Consider the following 24,899-nt stretch of genomic DNA (forward strand, 5'->3'; position numbering starts at 1 on the left):
GAGATGTGGTGTCAAAAGTCAGTTCACAAATTCAGTAATCGAGTGTGTCCACCAATGGCGTTGATGCAAGTTTGACAACGACGACGCATAGACGACACACATAAAGCGATTGAAGAAAGCTTTGGGGATGTTGTTTCATGTCTGAACCAACGTGTGTCCCAATTCAGCTAACACCAATGGCTGATCCTAGGCTTGACGTGAAGGTCGCTCCATTTCACCCCAAGCGTGATCCATGGGAGAGAGGTCCGGAGAAACAGCTGGCCAGGGGACTGTTGGGATGTTCTGCTGTCTCAGGAAATGTGTCACAGCACGGGCGACATGTGGACGGGCATTATCGTACTGAAGCGTAAAGTTACGTCTCTGTCCTTGAATGGACGGCTTCACGCGAGGCCCAATAATCTCATCTGACCTGTAAGAATGCCACTGACAATCACAGGCCCTCGTGTCTTTGCGAGGATTAATGATTTAAAAAATATTATTTTTGAGATGACCCCCGACTCGAAATGCTTCACAGTAATATGACGAGGCCGGACACTTCGGTGCACGCCGGCCGACTGCTTTGCCGATCGCTACGCTACCATCGCATGCACTCGATTAAAACTTAATGTAAACATAATCATGGATGATTCGTTTATCGATATGATATGTTTAAAACTTTTCAATTAACTTGTATTTTATGCAATTTTATGTCATGTACAGTTACTTTTTCCGTTAGTATATTATGAATTTAAAGTATTTTTAGAAACAGAAATTTATCGTGTAGATTCCTGGCCCAGACTCGATTGTTTACAGACCGCCTCCATGTACCTTGAATATTGCTAAGTGTCGCGTTGAACAACAAATAATTCAGTCAAGCCCATGGTAAAGTTTCCAAAATATTTTAAACATGACATTTGCGATACACATTTCCAAATATCCAAATCAATGACAAAAATTGTGTCTGGTGCAATTTCCGGTGAACTACGCCTTTGTTTGCGACAGGTTCTACGCTATATGTTTGCGCGAACACTTAATGTTATAAATGTTAAATAGTGAATCAAAATTACATCGAAAACAAACCTATATATTACCCGCATTATGCAAAAGTTGATTGCAAACCTTTGCAAACTTTAGAGTGAGTGATTTGGGTTTTACGCCGCTTTTAGCAATATTCCAGCAATATCACGACGGCAGACACCAGAAATGGGCTTCATACATTGTAACCATGTGGGGAATTGAACACGGGCCTTCGGCGTGAAGAGGAAACGCTTTAACCACTGAGCTACCCCACGGCCCCTTGAAAACTTTAGAAATATATTTGATTGCAAAACTAATTTCATAGAATAAACTACTAAAAATATTGTAAATTAACTTCATTTAATATATACAGTTGGAAAAACGTATTGCAACACCCCACCTGTTTTCATAGTATCAGTATGTTACCATTTACTATAGCAAAGAACATAACCAACCTCAGTTTGACTTACTATCTGGATAAATTGACCCTCAAGTAATAATTAAATGGCAAATATTAACACAAAAAGAATGAAAAACTGCAGTTTATTCAGAGAAGTATTCATGGCAACAAACTGACTCATTTCGTAGAGCTGACAACTATGGTCGTATGACGGTAACAAATGCGATGATTTTCAAGATTTTGAGGTATATAATCTGACCAATAGGCTGATAGTCGATGGATGACAACCATCATCTCTTCGAACAGTGAGATGCCAAAATTCCGCATACCAAAGACTTGCAATCTTTGAGCAGTTGTCACCCGAGGAGACCCCACAAGCAAAGAAATCAATTGATTATCGAGCAGTGAAAACAGTTTACTGAAACTTAATACCTGCTTAATAACGAGTACATGTATTGCACGTGATGCTCGCCTTTGATCGCCACACGTGCACATCTATAATCAATGTATGGTACGTGCGAAGGGACAAAATAATCATACAAACAAACATATGTATGATATGAACATAAATGGCGAAATGCGAACTACTAAATATAGGTGTTGCGATACGTTTTTCATTTTTTCATGCATACATTTAGAAAATGATGCATTCAATCGTAAGGAGCTAAATGTATGAACAAAACCTGAATTTCAATGGTTGGCGACGTTTCGATAAATGTCCAGAATCCCGCTGAAGTGGTTAAAAACTGGAAATATATCCCAGTGATCGCGTGGATATTTTGCCCATCTCAATGTTCAAGCTCCCTGCGGCGCAGGGGCTTCCCGTCGTGCACAGGCAAACTGTAGCGCAAATAAGGCTGCGCAACAGAGAGAAAAATGAATGTATACATTATATATGGATGCCCATAATGCATAAACATAAAAGAACATCGTCTTGAACAGCAAACCGCATTCCACTTGTGATGGGTCAACATCTATTGAATATTACTTTAATTACTTGTAGGTGTAATATCTTTTCATTGGTAAGCTCGGTCATTTGCTGTGTATTATCTATATTTTAGGCTCAAGAATGTGAAAATGGCGGTATTCTACAACCCGACTCTACCTGCCAGTGCGTCAATGGTTACGTGGGTACGAAGTGCGAACGTTTGATGACAGGTAAGTGTAACAGTCTTGCCACTATTCTTCTCTCTTTAACAGCGTATAAATTTAATCATTAATAACATTAAATAGACCATCATGTTGAAGTTACTTCAGAACATGAAAAGTTTACTTTATCCCGGAATATGTTATTCATCCGCGTGTGTCGGTACGGCTTCCTGCGCTGAGTTGTGCTATGATCCGTTAGAAATACCCTACTTATGATCCATGGTCTATAGGTACGATGCCATCGAAATATGGTAACGGACCTGTCTCCTCAAATATTTCTATGATTTCGAAAAATGTATCTAAAATACTGTTAAAGTTGCTGGAAACCTGTGTTTGACAGCAGGAAGGAGAAACACTGACAAAGAATCAGTGAAATAACTAATTACAACTGGTGTTCGTAGCATGGTATACATCAGACCACCATTTAAAGAACTAAATTAAATCAACATGTGTTCACTTCTGTCATAAATAACTAAAATCAAGAAGCTTTCAAAGATTGTCTTGATTCTAAAAAGCTTTATACCACGCTCACAACAAACACTTTCCCCTTTTGAGCTTTTTTCATATCTTGATTGTCTGACTTGCCGTCATCACGTGTTGACCACGCGGCGTCAAGCCAGGGGTGAAACTACCATTGTAACATGAAAAGCATTTGCTCACATCTCAAAAAGAGCAAAAGTTGTGTTTACTCGTAAAAAGGGCACAATAATATGTTAAAATAAAGCCACTTTACCATCTATGCAGTATATTACTAATTTAAGCTCTCCACGGTCGAACATAATTTTTTTGGTTTAATTTGAAAATTGGAATATTTCGGCTTTAAAGGATTTGGTAAATGCTTTATGATGTTTCAAGAGTGGTGTCCCTTTGTTGGCGCGGCGCACGTTGTAAATAGTTCTAAATACAGATCGTCAGAAAGGCTGGTTTAAATCATCGTGACATTCCATTGCAGATATATGACAAACCGATGAGTGCTCTGGAAGTAACTTAAGTCTTTTTAACATGATATTCTGAATTAATTATCCTAAAATGAGTAGTGCTGGTGCGATTGATCGAATGGTCGGTCAATCAAGTTATTTACTGTCACAGACGGGGTCTTAGTACTATACCAAAGACCCCGTTTGTGATAGCTGTGTATAACTTGATGGCAGTTTTTAGAGTTACAAGCCCCTGTGTTCTTATCGATATTCATAAAATATGAAACATCAAATCAAACTTCAGAGAGCGTGTTTCTTATTTTTGTTTCGTTTGTACAGTTTTATGATAGTGTTGCGTTAATTGCCTAGATGAGTTTATTGGTGGGGTTTACGATTACAATAGATTTTTGATCGATTGCTGAGCTCCTATTATCGAGCAATGACCAGCACTAAAATTAGCAGCAAAGCGAATTAAGTGGTGCATTATAGAACAATCGATTCTTTGGGCAAGGGAGAAAGTGTTAAAAACCAAAACCACCATGCCGAGCGATTCCAACATAACAGACTCACCCATAGAATCAGCTTCAGAGCCTACAATGGCAGATACTATTAAAGTTTATGAAGGAAAGGAATCTTGTAAAGGAACCCACATAGGTATTTATAGACTGCTGTGCCATACATGTGCTACAGACTTCGGAAGATCACTCGAAAATTATTCGGAGCAATGCGGCAATATCATTTGATAGCAATTTTCAATTTCCACAAAGACATATTTTAGGCGTCTAACTGACTCTTACTCCAAAGGTATTCCGGGGACACCAATGGCTCAGACACCCTCCATCAAAAGATGGTGTAATATGTTATGCATGTGCTCACTTTTCACACGACTAGAAATCAAGCCCGTCTCATACATTGGTATCGTGCATAAGGTTGGTTGGTTGGCGGGTTACCGCCGCCCATAGCAATGGTCCGGCTATATGTGGGCTGTCTGAAAATAATCACGTCTGGACCAGACAATCCAGTGATCAACAGCATGGGCAGCGATCTACGCAATTAGGATGCGATGACATGGGTCAAGTGTTTCTCTTTGATAGCTGATGAAGCTTCTGGTGTCTTCAGTGTTCATTTCAAAGTTGAATTAAAAAATACAAATACAACATTTGCTGTATTTTAAGATCATCTTGCTTTGAGATATCAGTAATGAAGTAATGAGATAAGGAAATAAGTATATATAACTCCATGTATACTTATTGTTATTTCATTCAGGCTAGCAGGTAGCCCTTCATAGTGAGTGTTTTACAAAGTAAGCAAACCGCGCTCTCACAAATATTGTCATTATAATGATAGGTCGTCTCGTTTTAAAAATGAAAAAAAATATATAACATGTGAAAAAACATACAATTAATAATTTCGTGTTAATGTTCAAACGTCAATTTTCATCACATGTTTCTTGAATGAAAGTCGAAAATGTGTCCGTGAAATACGAATATATTTAATTTAAAAATGATAAATACATTTCCACTATTTGTTACAAATAAAATCTAACAGCATGTTCGGGCTCTTCACGCCTTTGGACAATTGGTTTTGCTTACTCTTGAAAATAACCTAGTTGCGCCCATGCAAGTAACGAACAAACCTGTTTATTTCATGCACATTGGCGGATGACGGGTGCTAAGGAAGGAACTTATTCAAAAGTATCAAGATTCCAAGACGTTTTTAACTTGAACATTTTGCTACACTCATATATAACATCAGCCTACAACACATGACAAACAATCGCCTCGCCCTACTTAAAATGTACGGAACTGTTTCCCCCCTTGGCTCCAGGCCATAGTATGACCCCCATGCGTGCCTTAGAGACTCAACTCTGTTTAAGGTTCCATGAACTCTCAGTCACATAAACTGGGTATATCGACCAAGTGTTACTCCTTTGTGTACTGACGTTCTGTAAATCGGTTATTGAACTTAGTATTGGCTCAGATATAATAATTATATATTCTAAAGAAATGTTCGTATCTCTACATTGATGTTGTCAAGGTGGCCGATCAAACTCCGATAACGATGTATTTATCAGAGCATTGATATTGTATTGAAGGTATACTGTAGATGTATATATGCACTACGTTCCCTCTACATACTTGAATAGGGCCTTTTATAACCTTCGTGTCGTATACTATAGGGTTTAAACATTTTGCAAACTGTACCACTGCCCGATATATTGAAGCATCTTTTAGCGCTGATTGGTCGAAGAAATCGCTGGAACCAGTCGTCACTTGATTCGAAGATATGCAATTGTTCCCCTCGGAATAGTTAGAGCCACTATGTGTGGTGATTAGAAAATTAAAGTAGACTTTTACAGAGCAACTTCTTTGGGTGGCATTTAGAAGAAAGTATGATGACTTGCTTGATAAAGGTGTCAGCATCTACAGCTAACCGTCGCATCCATTGCTATAAAGAACTTGTCTGTCCATAAAATATCGTTCCTGTTAACAGAGATACGCATGTGTATTCACGGGTGGCGGAGGAACATATTGTTTACAAACCCGTGGCGATGCTGTAGATTACGACTGACTGAGTTTAGTTTTACGCCGCTTTAGCAATATTCCAGCAATATCACGGCGGGGACACGAAATGGGCTTAACACATTGTGCCCATGTATCCCTTTCGGCGTGACGACTGCCACTAGGCTACCCCACCGCCCCTGCGATGCTGTAGATAACGATATACACGTGTATAGGTATCCCTTTGGGTGGACTGCTGTTAGATTTGGGCGTTATACTATAAGGATGGTGAAACCATTCTTGTCAATCAAAACGAAATCATACATGAATTCATTTACATATTTAATGGAAATTATTGTAACCTAGAGAATGTATTATTCATGCAATCTCTACACACATTTGTAATGGGGGAAAAGTATAACATTCGTATTGTTTCGTTAACTGCCATTGCAAAGTACTGACTGAATTTGGTTTTACGCCGCTTTTAGCAATATTCTAGCAACATCACGGCGGGGGACACCAGAAATGGGCTTCACAATTTGTACCCATGTGGGGATTCGAACCCGGGTCTTCGGCGTGACGAGCCAACGCTTTAACCACTGGGCTACCCCACCGCCCCCATTGCAAAGTAACTAGTACTTAGTAGTTCGTACTGTTGCCTGAGCTTATGATGCCTCTTGGGGTGTGTGCTGTATGATTGTGCGCCAGGAACATTGAATTCATGGAGGCCAATGGGATTCCTCAACCAGTGTGAGTCATGCCAGTCATAGGGTAGCCTAGTGGTTAAAGCGTTCTCTCGTCATACCTAATACCCGGGTTCGATTCCCCACATGTGCACAATGTGTGAGCCCATTTCTGGTGTCCCCCGCCGTGAATAACGCTAAAACGGCGTAAAACTAAACTCACTCACTCATGCTAGTCACAAAGAAAAACAACCATTTGTAAAATACCATGAGTTTTCTACATACTTTTGAATCCTTAATCAACTGAAGGAAAGTTGAACGCTTTAGAAATAATCCCCATGCTAAGAAAATATACATTAATGTTATATTTTCAAAATACGAAATACAGAATGTGTCTTTAAAAAAACAGTCCGACATCCAGAAGACACAAAGGCCGAATTCTCGCGAAGTGTTTTCATACGTTAATGGGAATCGTTCCTTAAAGGGACATTCGCAATGACTAACCCTGAACTGATTTTCAGGAACCTATGCTTGCAAGAGGTGACTAACAGGATCGGATGGTCAGACTCTCGGACTTGGTTGATATGCTTGTCATCATATCCACTGACTGACTGACTGACTGAGTTTAGTTTTACGCCGCTTTTAGCAATATTCCAGCAATATCACGGCGGGGGACACCAGAAATGGGCTTAACACATTGTGCCCATGTGGGGAATCGAACCCGGGCCTTCGGCGTGACGAGCCAACGCTTTAACCACTAGGCTACCCCACCGCCCCTCATCATATCCCAGTTGCGTGGATCAATGCGCGGGATATGAATCACTAGATTGCTTGGTACAGACCCCAGGATATAGATACAATCTTACAGTGGTCTTTTAAACAAAGGAAGCAGAAAACCACGTTCGCTATGACAATCGTTAGTTATGGGTAAAGAACAGGACGAATCCTTTGTGGAACAAGTGTAGGTGTCTTGCACGTAATGTTGACGTAATGTGTCCGTAGTTCCGTGGCCTCGTTATCAGTCAGTGTGTATGGTTTTACGCCGCTTTTAGCAATATTCTAGCAATATCACGGTGGGGGACACCAGAAATGGGCTTCTTACATTGTACCTCACGTTTTTTTCATGTTGAGTGATCGAACTGACGAGCAAAGACTTAACCACTAGGCTAACCCACCGCCCTATCGGTTATCAAATATATCAACTGCCCATTTCTTCTGACCCCGGAACCATATGCCCCCACCACTCCTTTGTTCTGAGACATTGAACCATTGAAATGTAAAGACATTATAGGAATTATTTCAATAGATAATGCTTCCCCAAAGTATTTAATTGCATTCATCAATTTTTCATATATTTTAAATTCTAAAGTATATTAATCATGTTTGACTTGATCGTGCCGTCATAAATACCAGGACATATTGTAACATACGTACTTCTTCCCTCCTCCTGTGTTTGTGTTGTTGTCGTTGTTGTTATTGTTGTTGTTGTTGTTTCAGATTGCAGTGAAGGATATTATTCTGGTTTCGGCTATCCCGACGGCTACTACAGCATCCAGCCAACGTCTACATCTACGCCGTTTCCGGTGAGATGTATCATGGGATTTAATGGAAGAACATTTATCCAGTACCGTATGGAAACACCAATTGCCACTGTCGACTTCAACCGGAGTTGGGCAGAATATCGTGACGGTTTCGGGTTGACCGACAAAGATCACTGGCTGGGACTGGAGAAGTTGTACCACATTTGTAAACCTCGGACCTTTACACTGAAGATTGAAATGAAATTTGGTGATAATTCTTTCAAGCAACAGTACTACTACAACTTTTACCTTTCAGACGAGGCAGATGGTTATCGTATGTACTTTTCGGAGTCACGTGGCAACAGAATGAGACCAATAGGAGACTGTTTAACTCCGCTAAAAGGTTCTGCATTCAGCACATACGACAGGGATAACGACAATGATGCCGGAAGTTGTGCCGTCAAATACGGAAGCGGATTTTGGTTTGACGCATGCGCAGAGTGTAATCCCAATGGTCGTCTGCTTCGTCCACTGGACGAGAAACGAACAAATGTTTCGTCAGAGGTGTTCTGGACACATGACCTTGGGGACAAGGTACCCTACAGAATGCAAATGTGGCTGACGGTCTGATTTCAGACGAATACATACGAGATTCTTAATAGCTGTGCCTTACAAACTGCTAACAGCAACACCCGAAAGCTGAATAGCGAAGGGAATACCATCAAAGAAATATATGTGTCCAGCCTGGGTTGACTTTGGGGGCCTCAAAATCCACTATCCTTTGTCATTCCTATAGGTGACAAGGCCTGTTAATAGTATCCGCAGCTGATCTCAACGCAGGCAGAATAAATGTAGTATCGAAATAAATCTTTTAATGAGATCGAAAATTGTTCAATGTCTTCTCCCTCAAAGCCCATCAAATTTACAGCTGCCAGACCAAGGCAATGGCACCTGCCATCCTGAATTCAAAGATGGCGGCATCTTAACTTTCACTTGTCGTGTTCCACTTTTTTTTATATAATCAGAGACATCCTCTGCTATAATAATCCCTAATGTTTACACGAAATGACGGCATTGAATGAAGAAGGTTGCATGGATTTATGCAACATGGAACTTAGAAACCATTCACCTCCAGTTCTCCTTTAAAACGTTGACATAGGCAGTGCCTCACCATTGTGTGGAACGGTCTCCAGCTCTGCATATTGGTCCTCTACTGAAGCCCCAGCCTAAAAATACGCGATCTATCAAACATATCTTTTTCCCCAGGAATATCCCCAAAGTTATTTATATGTCGCATGGCCGCCTCGGGTTTCGGCCTGTCGCATTATAAACAGATCCTAGTTCTCGCTATACCGCTAAACAAGATCCGAGTACATCCAGTTACGGCTCACGTAAGAACAACCGTTTTCACACTTTGATCAAGCAATGAAATGGCTAAAAAGATTCCGATATTAGCTAATTAGAAAGCAGCTCTCTCAAGCTATACGTCACTAGTTTCAAACTGGCGACTCCCAGTCCACTTAGGAAAATATTTTGATTTCTACGCCGTTTTAACTTTTTCTGATTGCATGAAAAAACATTCTGACTACCATTTTCTGATCTGGTTTCCTGAATATCTGATTTGGCGGCTGAAAGATCGGTCTGACCCATGTCGGGGTGTCCTCAGAACTTTAGCGGAAGCGAGACCTAAGATGTGGTTTAATGAAATTAGTGTTTATACAAAGTGTATTTTATGTACCTTCTGAAATAGATGGGATATTAATATTTTTTCAATATTCACCACCAATCTCATCGATCTTCTCACAAAACATTATCTAGTTTCTTACACTGCTTAACTATACCTGGCCTGAAAACTGTTTGATGCAAGTATCAAAAAGGAATTTCCTTTAAATGTGCAAAAATCTATGTACTGACTCAGTGGGAAAATCAATGGCATCAATAAATATACGGAGACAATTTTCTAGGCGTGAAGCGCAAAACTATTCCCCTAAAGAAAATAGATGTTAATGATTTATACGGCGGCGTCTCTTCAGAAATCTGTATTTGAAGTGTGCAAACATGCTGTAGTTGTTCACATCAGGTAAAACATGACCCGAGCACATATACTGATCGAAGAAGGACAGCAGAAAATGAAAACGACTTCAATAGAAGTTGAACTCAATGACGCACCAATAACCTTGTGAACATCTAGTGTCAATAAATTGCATACAATCATCTGTGAGGTACTGCGGAAATGTAATACACTGGTGAAAAATGGTCCCCTCCTGACTGTCGTCACACAAATCGGGGTGGTTAAATGGCCAAACGGTAAAGCGGTCGCACTGAAGGCGTCTAAAGCTCAAGTTCTACTCCCGAGACATGCACAAGGTGCGAAGCCCGTTTCTGGAATCCCCAACCGTGATATTGTAAAACTATAAGCTCGGTCACTCACTCATATAATGAATACTCTTCAAACACTCACCTGAATATCCGTTCAATATTTCAGGAATGCATTAGACAGCCCCTTCGGACTTGTCTTCAAACCCCGTCGAAGCGGACGTAAAGATTTTAAGAATTTTTCTGGTTTAAAGTTTTTAAACGGGAAAATGTCTTATATCTAGGAGTTCAAGGCGTTGTGCAGAATGTACTGGATATGGATATCATAATCAGACTTCGTGTACGCAACATATTGTATAAAAGCAAACGTTACAAACACTTTGAATAAACTGACTCAATATCGCCTACACATTTATTTAAACGACGTTTAGCCTAATGGTTAAAGGTTGGCTCGTCACGCCGAGACCCGTTTTGGGCACAATGAGCTCCTTTCTGGTGTCCCCGCCGTGATGTTGCTGGAATATTGAAAAGCGGCGTAAAACAGATTCAGAGAAGGGTGGCATTTTGAGGTCCCCTCGGAAAGAAAACGGATTGACATTACACGAACAACGTACTCTAGACCAGTTTGTCAGTCTAGAAGTATCTATTTATACCGTCGTCATATTTCTGGCAAATATTTAAGGAACGATACAAAGAGTTGTGCGTTAAGCTTGCTGCCTTTTCATCGCATCTCAGATGATCGTAGATGGGTGTTGTGTGATGTTTGTCACTGGATTGTCTGGTCCAAACTAGACTATCTACACACCTGCGTCATTCACCAGTACTGAGTAATATTACAGAGTACGACCTTAACTGCAACCAAACTTACGGCCCGAATGATAACAACTCACAATTTTAGAAATATATATATTATTTAAAGATTCATTATAGATTTATAAAAACAATTGTAGAAAACATGTTGATATACTATATATACATACATGAATGAAAAGACTTATTGTGCGTTTGTAACGAGGTAGTATCCATTTGAAACCATCAAGAATGTTCGGTAAGTGTATCATGATCGAGTGCTTTCGACATTTTTAGATTTTCAATATCTACATATAACGTAACAATATATAACACAGATGTGGAGAATGTATCTCATATCAAGCAACGAAGTAGTGCCTGATCATTCCTTGGGCAAATGCTGAACAAGGAGAATCCGGGTCTACATGACAATGATATCGCCACACTGGTAGAATGTTGGAGGGGCCTTCGGGTTGTTCGTCATGTACTGCGTCTGAAATACAGGTATATAGTTATCACTGTATCTACGTGATGAGTATGTACATATATACACAGTTGGTGACAAGGTGTGGTTAACCGATGCTGGGTTTGGGTTTTTCACCCCCCTGGGGGCTATATGTGTTAACATATATACAACGGTAAATACGTGAAATAACACTTGACACAAGGATGATACTTACCTGAAGAATATATCCTTTACCGGGCCTGAAATGTGTGAAATGAAAGTAATCAGAGGATATTTAGAGGACGGTAACAACACTCCCGTACACAATATAGAGGCTTGTAACCTACAGTTTTTGTTTCTTCAGAGATCATTCATCTGTATTTAACGAATACAGTACGATATATAATGAGTATATGGTGGTCTCCCGAGCATTTGTAAAGTGAGTGAGTGAGTTTAGTTTTACGCCACACTCAGCAATATTCCAGCTTTATGGCGGCGGTCTGTAAATAATCGAGTTTGGACCAGACAATCCAGTGACTAACAGCATGAGCATTGATCTGCGCAATTGGGAACCGATGACATGTGTCAACCCGATCCCGTTAGTCGCCTCTTACGACAAGCATGGGTTACTGAAGATCAATATTCTAACCCCGACCTTAATTGGTGGGTCGATTCACTTCCATGCGATATTCCTCCGCTGTTCTTATAGCTTAGACTAGTGAACAGCAATGGGTCAAAAACTTTTTATGATAAAGTTCTGTATCGTAAAATTCACAATTCGGATAAAAAAAATATGGATTACGGTCGCAAAATATTTTACTTATTCCTGATATAATAGTTTTGAAATCCAAAAAAAACCTCTGCTAATCATATATATTGCAAATAAAACTCTGCTAATCATATATATTGCAAATAAAACTATACCTACCCACCATACACTTGGTTATGCACAGACATCAAAGACACAGATGGTGCTGTTACAACCTAGTGTGCATTTCACACAGTGCCAGTTACATATGTTTGAGGAATACATAGGATTCCAGTCAAACATCACTATCGCTTTGTCATCATAGAAACATTTCTGAATCATATACAGAGTTCAGTACTGACAATATTCTACTTGAGACGGTATAATCCCAGACACTGGTGTACTTGCTGGTCTACAGTGGACCTTGGCCAGGGTTGACTAGGGTGTACATACTTGTCAGTTGGTATGGTGACGTTCACAGAGAAAAGTGAGAGTGAGGGCTGGCCCATGTCCGGTATCCTCACTAGCTCCTTTAGGGGCATTGTCTCCAGGCCCCACATGATGGAGAAGTAGCCCTGGAACATCACAACATCATTATTGCAGGAATAGATACCGGTGGGAGAACCAGTGACGGACACTAACAGAATGGATCAGTGACGACACCAGGTGTTCGCAATTTAGGTAAACATGCTTTCTTCTCACACAATTTGCACAAAAGATGTGCGTATGTTGGCCATCACTGCCCCCACCAATATGCTATACAGCCATACATTAACATGATATACAACCATATAATCATATACCATATACTTATGCCATACAGCCATCCATTAATATGATATTCAACCACATACCAATATACCCTATACCTATACACCAATATGCTATACAGCCATACATTAACATGATATACAACCATATACCAATATATCCTATACCTATACATCAATATGCTATACAGCCATACATTAACATGATATACAACCACATACCAATATACCCTATACCTATACACCAATATGCTATACAGCCATACATTAACTGACTGACTGAGTTTTAGTTTTACATCACCTATACAGCAATACAGCAATATACCAATACCTATCCATCAATACATCAATACACCATACATTAACATTAACACATTGTGCAATATATCCATGTACACCTAATCAATGCCTATCTTAACGGATATACGAACCAATATCTTTATAACCACTACCTACACTTATACATCAATATGCTATACAGCCATACATTAACATGATATTCAACCACATATCAATGTACCCTATACCTATACATCAATATGCCATACATTAACATGATATACAACCATATACCAATATACCCTATACCTATACATCAATATGCTATATAGCCATACATTAACATGATATACAACAATATACCAATTTACCCTATACCTATACATCAATTTACTATACAGCCATACATTAACATGATATACAACCACACATCAATATACCATAAACCTATACATCAATATGCTAGACAGCCATACGTCAGCGTATATCCCAATTTCGTAGGTTGATGCTCAGGCTGTTGTTTACTGGATTGTCTGGTCTAGACTTGATTATTTGCCGACTGACGCCATATCGCTTGAATATTGCTGAGTGTGGTGTTAAACAATAAACCAAACCAAAACCATACATCAATATGCTATACAACCATACCATACAACCATACATCTATAAACTACATAACCCCACATCAGTTTACTATACAATACATCAATATACCATACAACCACACATCTCTATACCATACAACCACACATCCGTATACTATACAACCACACATCTGTATACTATACAACCACACATCTGTATACCATACAACCACACATCTGTATACCATACAACCACACATCTGTATACCATACAACCACACACCTGTATATCATACAACCACACATCTGTAGACCATACAACCACACAACTGTATACTATACAACCACAAATCTGTATACTATACAACCACACAACTGTATACCATACAACAATCCACACACACATCTGTATACCATACAACCACACACCTGTATACTATACAACCACACATCTGTATACTATACAACCACACATCTGTATACCATACAACCACACATCTGTAGACCATACAACCACACATCTGTATACCATAAAACCACACACATCTGTATACCATACAACCACACACCCACACATCTGTATACCATACAATTATACAACCACACACCTGTATACCATACAACCACACATCTGTATACCATATCTGTATACCATACAACCACACATCTGTATACCATACAATCTGTATACACATCTGTATATACCATACAACCACACTGTATACCATACAACCACACATCTGTATACCATACAACCACACACACTGTATATATCATACAACCACACATCTAGATCATACAACCACACAACTGTATACTATACAACCACACACATCTGTATACTATACAACCACACAATTGTATACCATACAACCACACATCTGTATACTCCATGTATACATACAACCACACACCTGTATACTGTATACCATACAACCACACATCTGTATACTACATACAACCACACATCTAGACCATGTATATACTATACAACCACACATCTGTATACAACCACACATCTGTAAACCATACAACACACATACTGTATACCATACAACCACACACACTGTATACTATACAACCACACATCTGTATACATACAACCACACATCTGTATACCATACTACCACACATCTGTATACCATACAACCACACATCTGTATACCACAACCACACATCTGTATACCATACAACCACATCTGTATATTATACACCTAATACCTGTATACCATACAACCACACACCTGTATACTATACACACCACACATCTGTATACTATACAACCATACACTATAATAACCACACATCTGTATACCATACAACCACACACATGTACAACTACATCTGTATACTATACAACCACACATACTGTATACTATACATCAACACACACCTGTATACCATACAACCACACACCTGTATACTACATACAATATTATACCACCATACATACCACACACACATCTGTATACCATACAACCACACATCTGTATACCATACAACCACACATCTGTATACTATACAACCACACATCTGTATACTATACAACCACACATCTGTATACCATACAACCACACATCTGTATATTATACAACCACACACCTGTATACCATACAACCACACATCTGTATACCATACAACCACACATCTGTATACTATACAACCACACATCTGTATACCATACAACCACACATCTGTATACCATACAACCACACATCTGTATACCACATACAACCACACACATCTGTATACCATACAACCACACATGTATACTACAACTACACATCTGTATACCATACAACCACACATCTGTATACCATACAACCACACATCTGTATACCATACAACCACACATCTGTATACCATACAACCACACATCTGTATACCATACAACCACACATCTGTATACCATACAACCACACATCTGTATACCATACAACCACACACCTGTATACCATACAACCACACATCTGTATACCATACAACCACACATCTGTATACCATACAACCACACATCTGTATACCATACAACCACACATCTGTATACTGTATACCATACAATCTGTATACATACAACCACACACCTGTATACCATACAACCACACACCTGTATACCATACAACCACACATCTGTATACCATACAACCACACATCTGTATACCATACAACCACACATCTGTATACCATACAACCACACAACTGTATACCATGAAACCACACATCTGTATACCATACAACCACACATCTGTATACCATACAACCACACATCTGTATACCATACAACCACACATCTGTATACCATACAACCACACACCTGTATACCATACAACCACACATCTGTATACCATACAACCACACACCTGTATACCATACAACAATACATCAATATACTATACAATAAATGTATAGGGAAGAGTTTCTCCAAAATACATGAATGTGAAGAAGACAAGGCCCACACAGTTTGAGGTGGAAGGGCACCTGTCATTAATACTTACTGGTGTTGCTTTAACCCAGTGGTCAAGGTGGAAGGGCACCTGTCATTAGTACTTACTGGTGTTGCTTTAACCCAGTGGTCCAGGTGGAAGGGCACCTGTCATTAGTACTTACTGGTGTTGCTTTAACCCAGTGGTCAAGGTGGAAGGGCACCTGTCATTAATACTAACTGGTGTTGCTTTAACCCAGTGGTCAAGGTGGAAGGGCACCTGTCATTAGTACTTACTGGTGTTGCTTTAACCAAGTGGTCAAGGTGGAAGGGCACCTGTCATTAATACTTACTGGTGTTGCTTTAACCCAGTGGTCAAGGTGGAAGGGCACCTGTCATTAATACTTACTGGTGTTGCTTTAACCCAGTGGTCAGGGTGGAAGGGCACCTGTCATTAGTACTTACTGGTGTTGCTTTAACCCAGTGGTCAAGATGGAAGGGCACCTGTCATTAATACTTACTGGTCTTGCTTTAACCCAGTGGTCAAGGTGGAAGGGCACCTGTCAGTAGTACTTACTGCTGTTGCTTTAACCAAGTGGTCAAGGTGGAAGGGCACCTGTCATTAATACTAACTGGTGTTGCTTTAACCCAGTGGTCAAGGTGGAAGGGCACCTGTCATTAGTACTTACTGGTGTTGCTTTAACCAAGTGGTCAAGGTGGAAGGGCACCTGTCATTAATACTTACTGGTGTTGCTTTAACCCAGTGGTCAAGGTGGAAGGGCACCTGTCATTAATACTTACTGGTGTTGCTTTAACCCAGTGGTCAGGGTGGAAGGGCACCTGTCATTAGTACTTACTGGTGTTGCTTTAACCCAGTGGTCAAGATGGAAGGGCACCTGTCATTAATACTTACTGGTCTTGCTTTAACCCAGTGGTCAAGGTGGAAGGGCACCTGTCAGTAGTACTTACTGGTGTTGCTTTAACCCAGTGGTCAAGGTGGAAGGGCACCTGTCATTAATAATTACTGGTGTTGCTTTAACCCAGTGGTCCAGGTGGAAGGGCACCTGTCATTAATACTTACTGGTGTTGCTTTAACCCAGTGGTCCAGGTGGAAGGGCACCTGTCATTAATACTTACTGGTGTTGCTTTAACCCAGTGGTCAAGGTGGAAGGGCACCTGTCATTAATACTTACTGGTGTTGCTTTAACCCAGTGGTCAAGGTGGAAGGGCACCTGTCATTAATACTTACTGGTGTTGCTTTAACCCAGTGGTCAAGGTGAAAGGGCACCTGTCATTAGTACTAACTGGTGTTGCTTTAACCCAGTGGTCAAGGTGGAAGGGCACCTGTCATTAATACTTACTGGTGTTGCTTTAACCCAGTGGTCCAGGTGGAAGGGCACCTGTCATTAATACTAACTGGTGTTGCTTTAACCCAGTGGTCAAGGTGGAAGGGCACCTGTCATTAATACTTACTGGTGTTGCTTTAACCCAGTGGTCAAGGTAGAAGGGCACCTGTCATTAATGCTTACTGGTGTTGCTTTAACCCAGTGGTCAAGGTGAAAGGGCACCTGTCATTAGTACTTACTGGTGTTGCTTTAACCCAGTGGTCAAGGTGGAAGGGCACCTGTCAGTAGTACTTACTGGTGTTGCTTTAACCCAGTGGTCAAGGTGGAAGGGCACCTGTCATTAGTACTTACTGGTGTTGCTTTAACCCAGTGGTCAAGGTGGAAGGGCACCTGTCATTAGTACTTACTGGTGTTGCTTTAACCCAGTGATCAAGGTGGAAGGGCACCTGTCATTAATACTTACTGGTGTTGCTTTTAACCCAGTGGTCAAGGTGGAAGGGCACCTGTCATTAATACTTACTGGTGTTGCTTTAACCCAGTGGTCAAGGTGGAAGGGCACCTGTCATTAATACTTACTGGTGTTGCTTTAACCCAGTGGTCAAGGTGAAAGGGCACCTGTCATTAGTACTTACTGGTGTTGCTTTAACCCAGTGGTCAAGGTGGAAGGGCACCTGTCATTAATACTTACTGGTGTTGCTTTAACCCAGTGGTCAAGGTGAAAGGGCACCTGTCATTAGTACTTACTGGTGTTGCTTTAACCCAGTGGTCAAGGTTCTTTTGAAAGGTCACTGTGAAGTTTTGGCCTCCACTGAAAGTAAGTTGGACCTTATCAGAAAACAAAATATCAGAAAATCCCAACTTGAACACTGGAATAAAAACATTTGTCAGGAATATAATATTTACCTTGTTCTGGTATAAAGTAATCAAGATGCTTATTACTGATTCAGAGCAGTTAATGTTTCGTGCCAACAATCTAATTACATGTACGTGAAATGGTCAGTCACTACTCCCTCTACCATACTCCCTCTCAGCAGCTGTCCACCTTGGCAGAATGTTTGGTTACAACCCATTCTGCCTACAATCCGAATTTGCCTACATCCCAGTTTGCCTAAAATGACCGTAGGCAGAATGGGAAATGATTTTTGACCTATAAAATAATGGAACAACCCATTTACAAGTCACTGAAGGGTAATTTGCTGGGTTTGGAGAATGAGTTATTAATGCAGTTTCACTTAAATTAAATGACATGATGATATTGGCGATAATGAACATTGATGAATGGCAAATTAAAGTTTCGCAGCATTAACCTTACTTCCTGATCACTGGACCGTATCATGTTGTTTTAATGTGTTGGCAGGATGGGAAGACACCAATTTCTTCAACATACACGATGGGACAATAAGAAGAAAGGTTGGTGCCCATCAGATGAAGTTATTTGAAAATATCCCTGTTAGTTCTTGTCTGATTGTAATAAAGTATCTCAGCAGCAGCTGTAAGCTGGACTGACTGACTGAGTCGGATTTTCTGATGCGGGGATACCAGAAATGGCTTCATGGTACCCATGATGACTGGTGTTCGGCATCAAATTTTAGATCTGCCCCCTGTGTTTTTTACCTCGATATTTAATCATGTCATGTAACAATGTGATGTCTATTGACCTAATGATATGCCTTTCATCTTCCTTACCGCCTCTGTGGTGTACTGGTTAGAGCGTCCGCCCAGAGAGCGGAAGGTTGCGGGTTCCATCCCCGACCGCGTCATACCAAAAGACGTTAAAATATGGTTCTTGTTGGTCCCTGCCTGGTGCTTGGCATTAATGGGTACAACAAGGACTGGTCGGCTCGGAGTCAGTATAATGTGTCTGAGTGGGGTATTCATGCTTCACTGCGTCATGGTATCTCAGTGGGCTAGCGCTATAAAACCAACTTAAGTCTGGGCTAGTACAAGCAGCTATACAAACACACGCATGCACATCGTCATGTGCGAAATATTCTCATGCACGACGTTAAACCCAATTTCACCGCACCTTTCATCTTCTGCTGACAAAGACACCTGTTCTGTGTCATTTAACAGTCTGCTGGTAATTTGCAAGAAATATATATAACATTATAACTGGTGATAGTTTCTCAACTGGTCACGTGACTGTTTCAGGTTTTTCACATTGATGTATGCTAAACTTCATTGGTCACCCAGGATAGCACACCTGACAACTGTTTGCATGATGTCCACCATTCTTTAAAAAAGTAATATCCTTACTTTATGTGGATATTGATCTTTGAGCATGGTAATACCCTGATATAATTGCTATATCTTCAATCGGTTTTAATATTTTTAAAATATTTTGTTTTTATTCATTTGTTGTAGAATTCAACAATTTGGTGAGACAGACAGCATATATACACTAGGTCACACTAATGGGCATGTGTGTGAAATATGATTTACATAGGCAATCTATAAAATGTCTATAATTTGTAGTCATCTTTTAAATTCACTAAAAACAGACTGTGTACTTTTTATGAATTTCCAAAATGCATACAAATATTATAATAAATTAATTAAGAACATAAGACAAAAATATATAGACGTACATTGACTTCTTCTTTTTTTCAGTCCTAACATTTTGTACCACTGGCAAGAACTTCAAAATGTTCTCATATATTATCATCATAATAATGAGTGAAAAAGGTGATATATACAAGATGTCCCTTACGTGAGAGCCACTGCAGGACCCACTGCCCGTTTCCCGCACGGTCCAGCAACCAACATGCAGTCAACAGCTCCTGCAACACAGACAATACATGCAAGGCAAGGCTGGAAGATATCACTTAAGTCAAGTCCGCAGTCTAAATTAATACTGTTTCCGTAGACGCGTATATGAACAAAATGTCAGAAAGATTAAAGTTCATCTATCATTTTTTTAGACTAAAGAAAACAAATATGTAACAAGACTAGTGACATTGTGAGTCAGAGATTCAAAGACATGTCATATCTATCTACATATAGGTGAATAATAAATACATCAATGCAAGTATAATACCTAGACTAGTCAATGGGCGTGTAATCTCCATAATACTTAGTTAGCATATATTGAAAACCCATACAGAAGTGAATCTTATTTTCTATTTTGAGGTTCAATGCTTTCTTGAAATGTGTGTTCGATTGAAATACATTTTCCCATGAAAAAATGGATTACACACGATAATGACATTCAGATGTGCTACTGGAAATATTGTAAAAGTGCTGTGGTGATTACTCCAGTATTAAGGTATAGTAAACTTCGACTTCCGCAGATATTATATGTGCTTGTCAAATGTTGATGAGGAAAACGGAACATGTTCGGCATGTCATTGTTCTAACTTCAGATGAAGCAGAAAATGTGAGAGATCCATGGCACTATATACCTCATTTTCATTCAGTTCCCACTTGAATTAAAAATACTATCTCCATTATTTGAACAACTTATGAAATAGCCTGAAGAACTGTTATCGTGAAATATTCCATTTCACGCATGGATTACGATGTGTCACAAAGTTGTCTTTCTTGTTGCAATATTGGGGCGGTGGGGTAGCCTAGTGGTCAAAGCGTTCGCTCGTCACGCCGAAGACCCGGGTTCGAATCCCCACATGGGTACAATGTGTGAAGCCCATTTCTGGTGTCCCCCGCCGTGATGTTGCTGGAATATTGCTAAAAGCGGCGTAAAACCAAACTCAGTCAGTCAGTCAGTGTTGCAATATTATTGATAAATTAATCAAAATGGAACACACTCACACGTACATAGGAGTTTCCGTAAGAGTTTGTATAAATAATATAATGATTGTTGTAATATATCAACAGTAGTGCTAAATAGTATCACCTGCATGGCCAGTGAGAAAGACACTGTCACATAAATGCTTCATGTAACTCACCCATCTTGTTGATGCCGAGCATGGACCCTCTCTGTGGGGGACTTATCATGCATACATGGGCTGTAGCCACCGCCACACAAGCAAACAGATACAACACACACTTCGTCATGTCGGTGGAGTCAGGGGAGAAGCAGGCGACTTGAACTTATATATATCCTGTAACCCAACTCCTTGTCACATGGCTCAACTTTGTTTGTAAACGAAAACTGCCACCTTGTGGTTAAGGGGAGGTAACTCTTGACAGGTTAAGCTCATTCAGTGAAACTTGGCCTATAAATCGATATACCGAGTAGACTCAAATGTCGTGAAATTCCAACAAGTTCACTTCATCCGAATTAGGAAACTTTAGATGTGGTTGCGTAATCTTATTCTAACCCGAGGTCGCTTATTATGACCTTTGGACGAGTCTTTCGGGTGTAGAGCTCGTAGAGCTGATTGTGTACTAGTACATGTAGTTCAGTACGATATAGTCCCTAAAGTCATACTGACGACAGGTATCCATGTTCGTATTAAAACAATGAAATGTGTGCCTTCTTTCCTTAGATTCCCCTTCTCAATAAAAGAAACGCAATATATTTTGTAAGCTGACACCCTACCGGTATAGCTCCTCAAAACCCGCCACATTTTCAATGGAGACTGCAACATCGTTTGTAGCACTAACAAGTACTGAATACAGTTTTTTTGATTAATGTGCGATTGGGGAGGTTCATGACCGGGAACGCCAAAATCGCGACGTTTCTCGGTTAAAGACAGAACGACAGAAATATTTTATTATAGTGTAACATGATATGTTACAGGTAAAACAACATTTCAAATGCCAAGATAAAACATATCACCCAGCCATAACATTGGCTTATGAGACACTACCAAAACAAATTAACTAAAAAATGTACAATATACAATCTGGACGGTTGTGTTCATGACATACATAAAATAGTACATAGGCCAAATATATTAAGAATGTAACTGCCTTCTACGGAACATATCGTTAATAGCATCAGCTAAAAGTTTTAGAACCTTGATTTCAGTAGTATTCATTACCATAATAAATTTCAAATGATCACTATCATCTGGGCTAAAACTAAATTCATCTATAAAGTTACATGTAAGATCATGGCAAAATGCACAATTTAAAAGAAAATGGGCTTCAGACTCTACAGAATCACAAAAGGGGCATAATCTTTTATTTATGGGTGTGGGGGGTTTGCTGTAACATCCAATTTCAATATTAAGAGGTTAAATGAGCGTAGCCTTGGCGGTACTTGTTATGCAATGTTATGGCTGAATGAATAGCACGGCTCACCCAAATTACAAGGAAAACTTGAACGAACACTCTTTAAAGTTATTTACACATTTTCAAGTCTATTCTTCATTATAATTCAACATTAAATAACAGACTACTGTCAATGTACTTCAGGATTAGTGTACGAGGGTTCGGTGTCAGTTTGCAAGTTAAATAGATGCTCTTGTGTCTTTTTTTCTAATTAAATACATCTTCTCACACCACTTAGATTAAGTCCTATTTTTTCATTTTATTCACCAAAACCAAAACCACTCACAGTGGCACACAGTACACCCATACATGAATAATGATAGAATAATGCTACGAGGCCATGTCATTAAAGCCTTAAATATATGTACTTAGCTTTTCAATAATTGTGCAATTTCTATCCGAAACTTTACAGAGGAACCAATTCCTAGTATTACTTAGATAACTTGAAGTAATATGCAGGGACAGTCTATGCTCTTAATTACGTGTAAAGACAAGACGTCAATGCCAGCAAGTAACCAGTCTCTATTATCTTCCGAAACTGACTGCAACCATCGCAAAAGGCAAGATAGCGGTTCAAAATATATACATTTGTATAGGGACCTTACATTTAGTGATGACATACGGTGTTTTTGGAAAAGGATAAGCATGTCCTTTCCCAGGGTGAGCAGCGTACTGACACAACTGACACAAGAAGTGTTTGTAGCCTGACACCGTATAGTATAGACTGATATTTAGTCCGAAAATGTTATATGAAAACACAGTTCCCATATGATACTCATAAAAGTTAACAAAATGACTTTCTTCATTATTAGACTGAAACAGTGGTAATTCAGACTGGCGACATATTCTAGACATTGGGTATATTTCAGGATCTTCCCGTCGAACCTCAGAGCATTCACTGATGTTGTTGAAATGTGTTAAAATGTGTGATCATGCAAGGGAACAATGAAATATACAAAGCTCCATTACGAGTCTGTGGAGGGCATGGACTCGTGCACGCTTGGCCTTGATCGAGGACATATTATGTGGCAAACCATGGAGTGTGACAACACGTCTTCCACCTGAGACTTGAGAGTAGGTCAACATAAAGCAAGTCAATATTCGAGCTACAATATAGGGAGGGACACAAGGGAGCTTCACACATTGAATGAAGATTGCTAAATGCTAGTCGTCCATTCGTCCAGCTGTACACCAAAGCAAGTTTGGGCTGTTTAGGTATTTATGGGTCAACGGCCTATAAAACCGTAATAAACTGAACGGAACTGAACACATTGTGGAATCGAACCCGGGTCTTCGGCACCAACGGTTTATCTACTAGGATTCCCTTGGGCAGGTTTAAGATGTGTATTTCGGTGAAAACACAATTTTCTATTTTCCTAATAAAGTGTACATGTTAAAAAGGTCAAATAGCTGGTTTCGTTTGGTGCGTCTTTACATTGTGATTTTAGATTCCCCTCAATAGGAGCAGTGGGGTAGCCTAATGGGTAATTATAAAGCATCTGCACGTCACGCTGAAGACCCGGGTGGCGATTCCACACATGGGTACAATGTGTGAAGCCCATTTCTGATGTCCCCCGCATTGATAATGCTGGAATATTGCATACTCACTCACTCACTCAATCACTCACTCTCAACACGAATATCGTGTATTTCAGCCACAGATTGTCCAATACGTTTGCACTGTAACATAAGACAACAATAAGCGCACCTGGACCTCACTTCTAACTGTGTCACTCATACGTCCTTCAATATGTCTGTCATTGTTTACTGTTGTCAGACGGTAGGTACCAAGTCCAAGTTGTATACATTGTGTCCTGAGAAAACAGGCGGTGTGGTTTACTGACACGCCGTCAAAG

At 39.9% G+C, this 24,899-nt stretch overlaps 2 protein-coding genes across 3 annotated transcripts; one reads left to right on the plus strand and one right to left on the minus strand.

Moving 5' to 3' along the window:
* The first annotated feature begins 176 nt into the window (after window positions 1-176).
* On the plus strand, window positions 177-8,796 carry LOC124285439 (angiopoietin-1-like). The gene is made up of 2 exons (XM_046721663.1): window positions 177-336; window positions 8,144-8,796. The coding sequence occupies exons 1-2, from the start codon at window positions 177-179 to the stop codon at window positions 8,794-8,796; spliced, it is 813 nt and encodes a 270-aa protein (XP_046577619.1).
* Window positions 8,797-11,374: 2,578 nt separating this feature from the next.
* LOC124285359 lies at window positions 11,375-22,211 on the minus strand. 2 transcript variants are annotated; one of them, XM_046721572.1, is made up of 6 exons: window positions 21,771-22,211; window positions 20,576-20,645; window positions 18,610-18,673; window positions 12,923-13,039; window positions 11,952-11,978; window positions 11,375-11,764 (listed from the first exon to the last, which is right to left on the minus strand). In XM_046721572.1, exons 1-6 carry the CDS (start codon window positions 21,877-21,879, stop codon window positions 11,693-11,695), a joined length of 459 nt encoding a protein of 152 aa, XP_046577528.1. In that variant the 5' UTR covers window positions 21,880-22,211; the 3' UTR covers window positions 11,375-11,692. The 2 variants fall into 2 exon arrangements, with proteins under 2 accessions (XP_046577528.1, XP_046577527.1); XM_046721571.1 differs by having other exon boundaries at window positions 11,952-11,976; window positions 12,918-13,039; window positions 21,771-22,208.
* Window positions 22,212-24,899: the final 2,688 nt, after the last annotated feature.

This window comes from Haliotis rubra, unplaced genomic scaffold, assembly GCF_003918875.1.
Source record: "Haliotis rubra isolate DU_JTF1 unplaced genomic scaffold, ASM391887v1 Scf36, whole genome shotgun sequence".
Lineage (NCBI taxonomy): Eukaryota > Metazoa > Mollusca > Gastropoda > Lepetellida > Haliotidae > Haliotis > Haliotis rubra.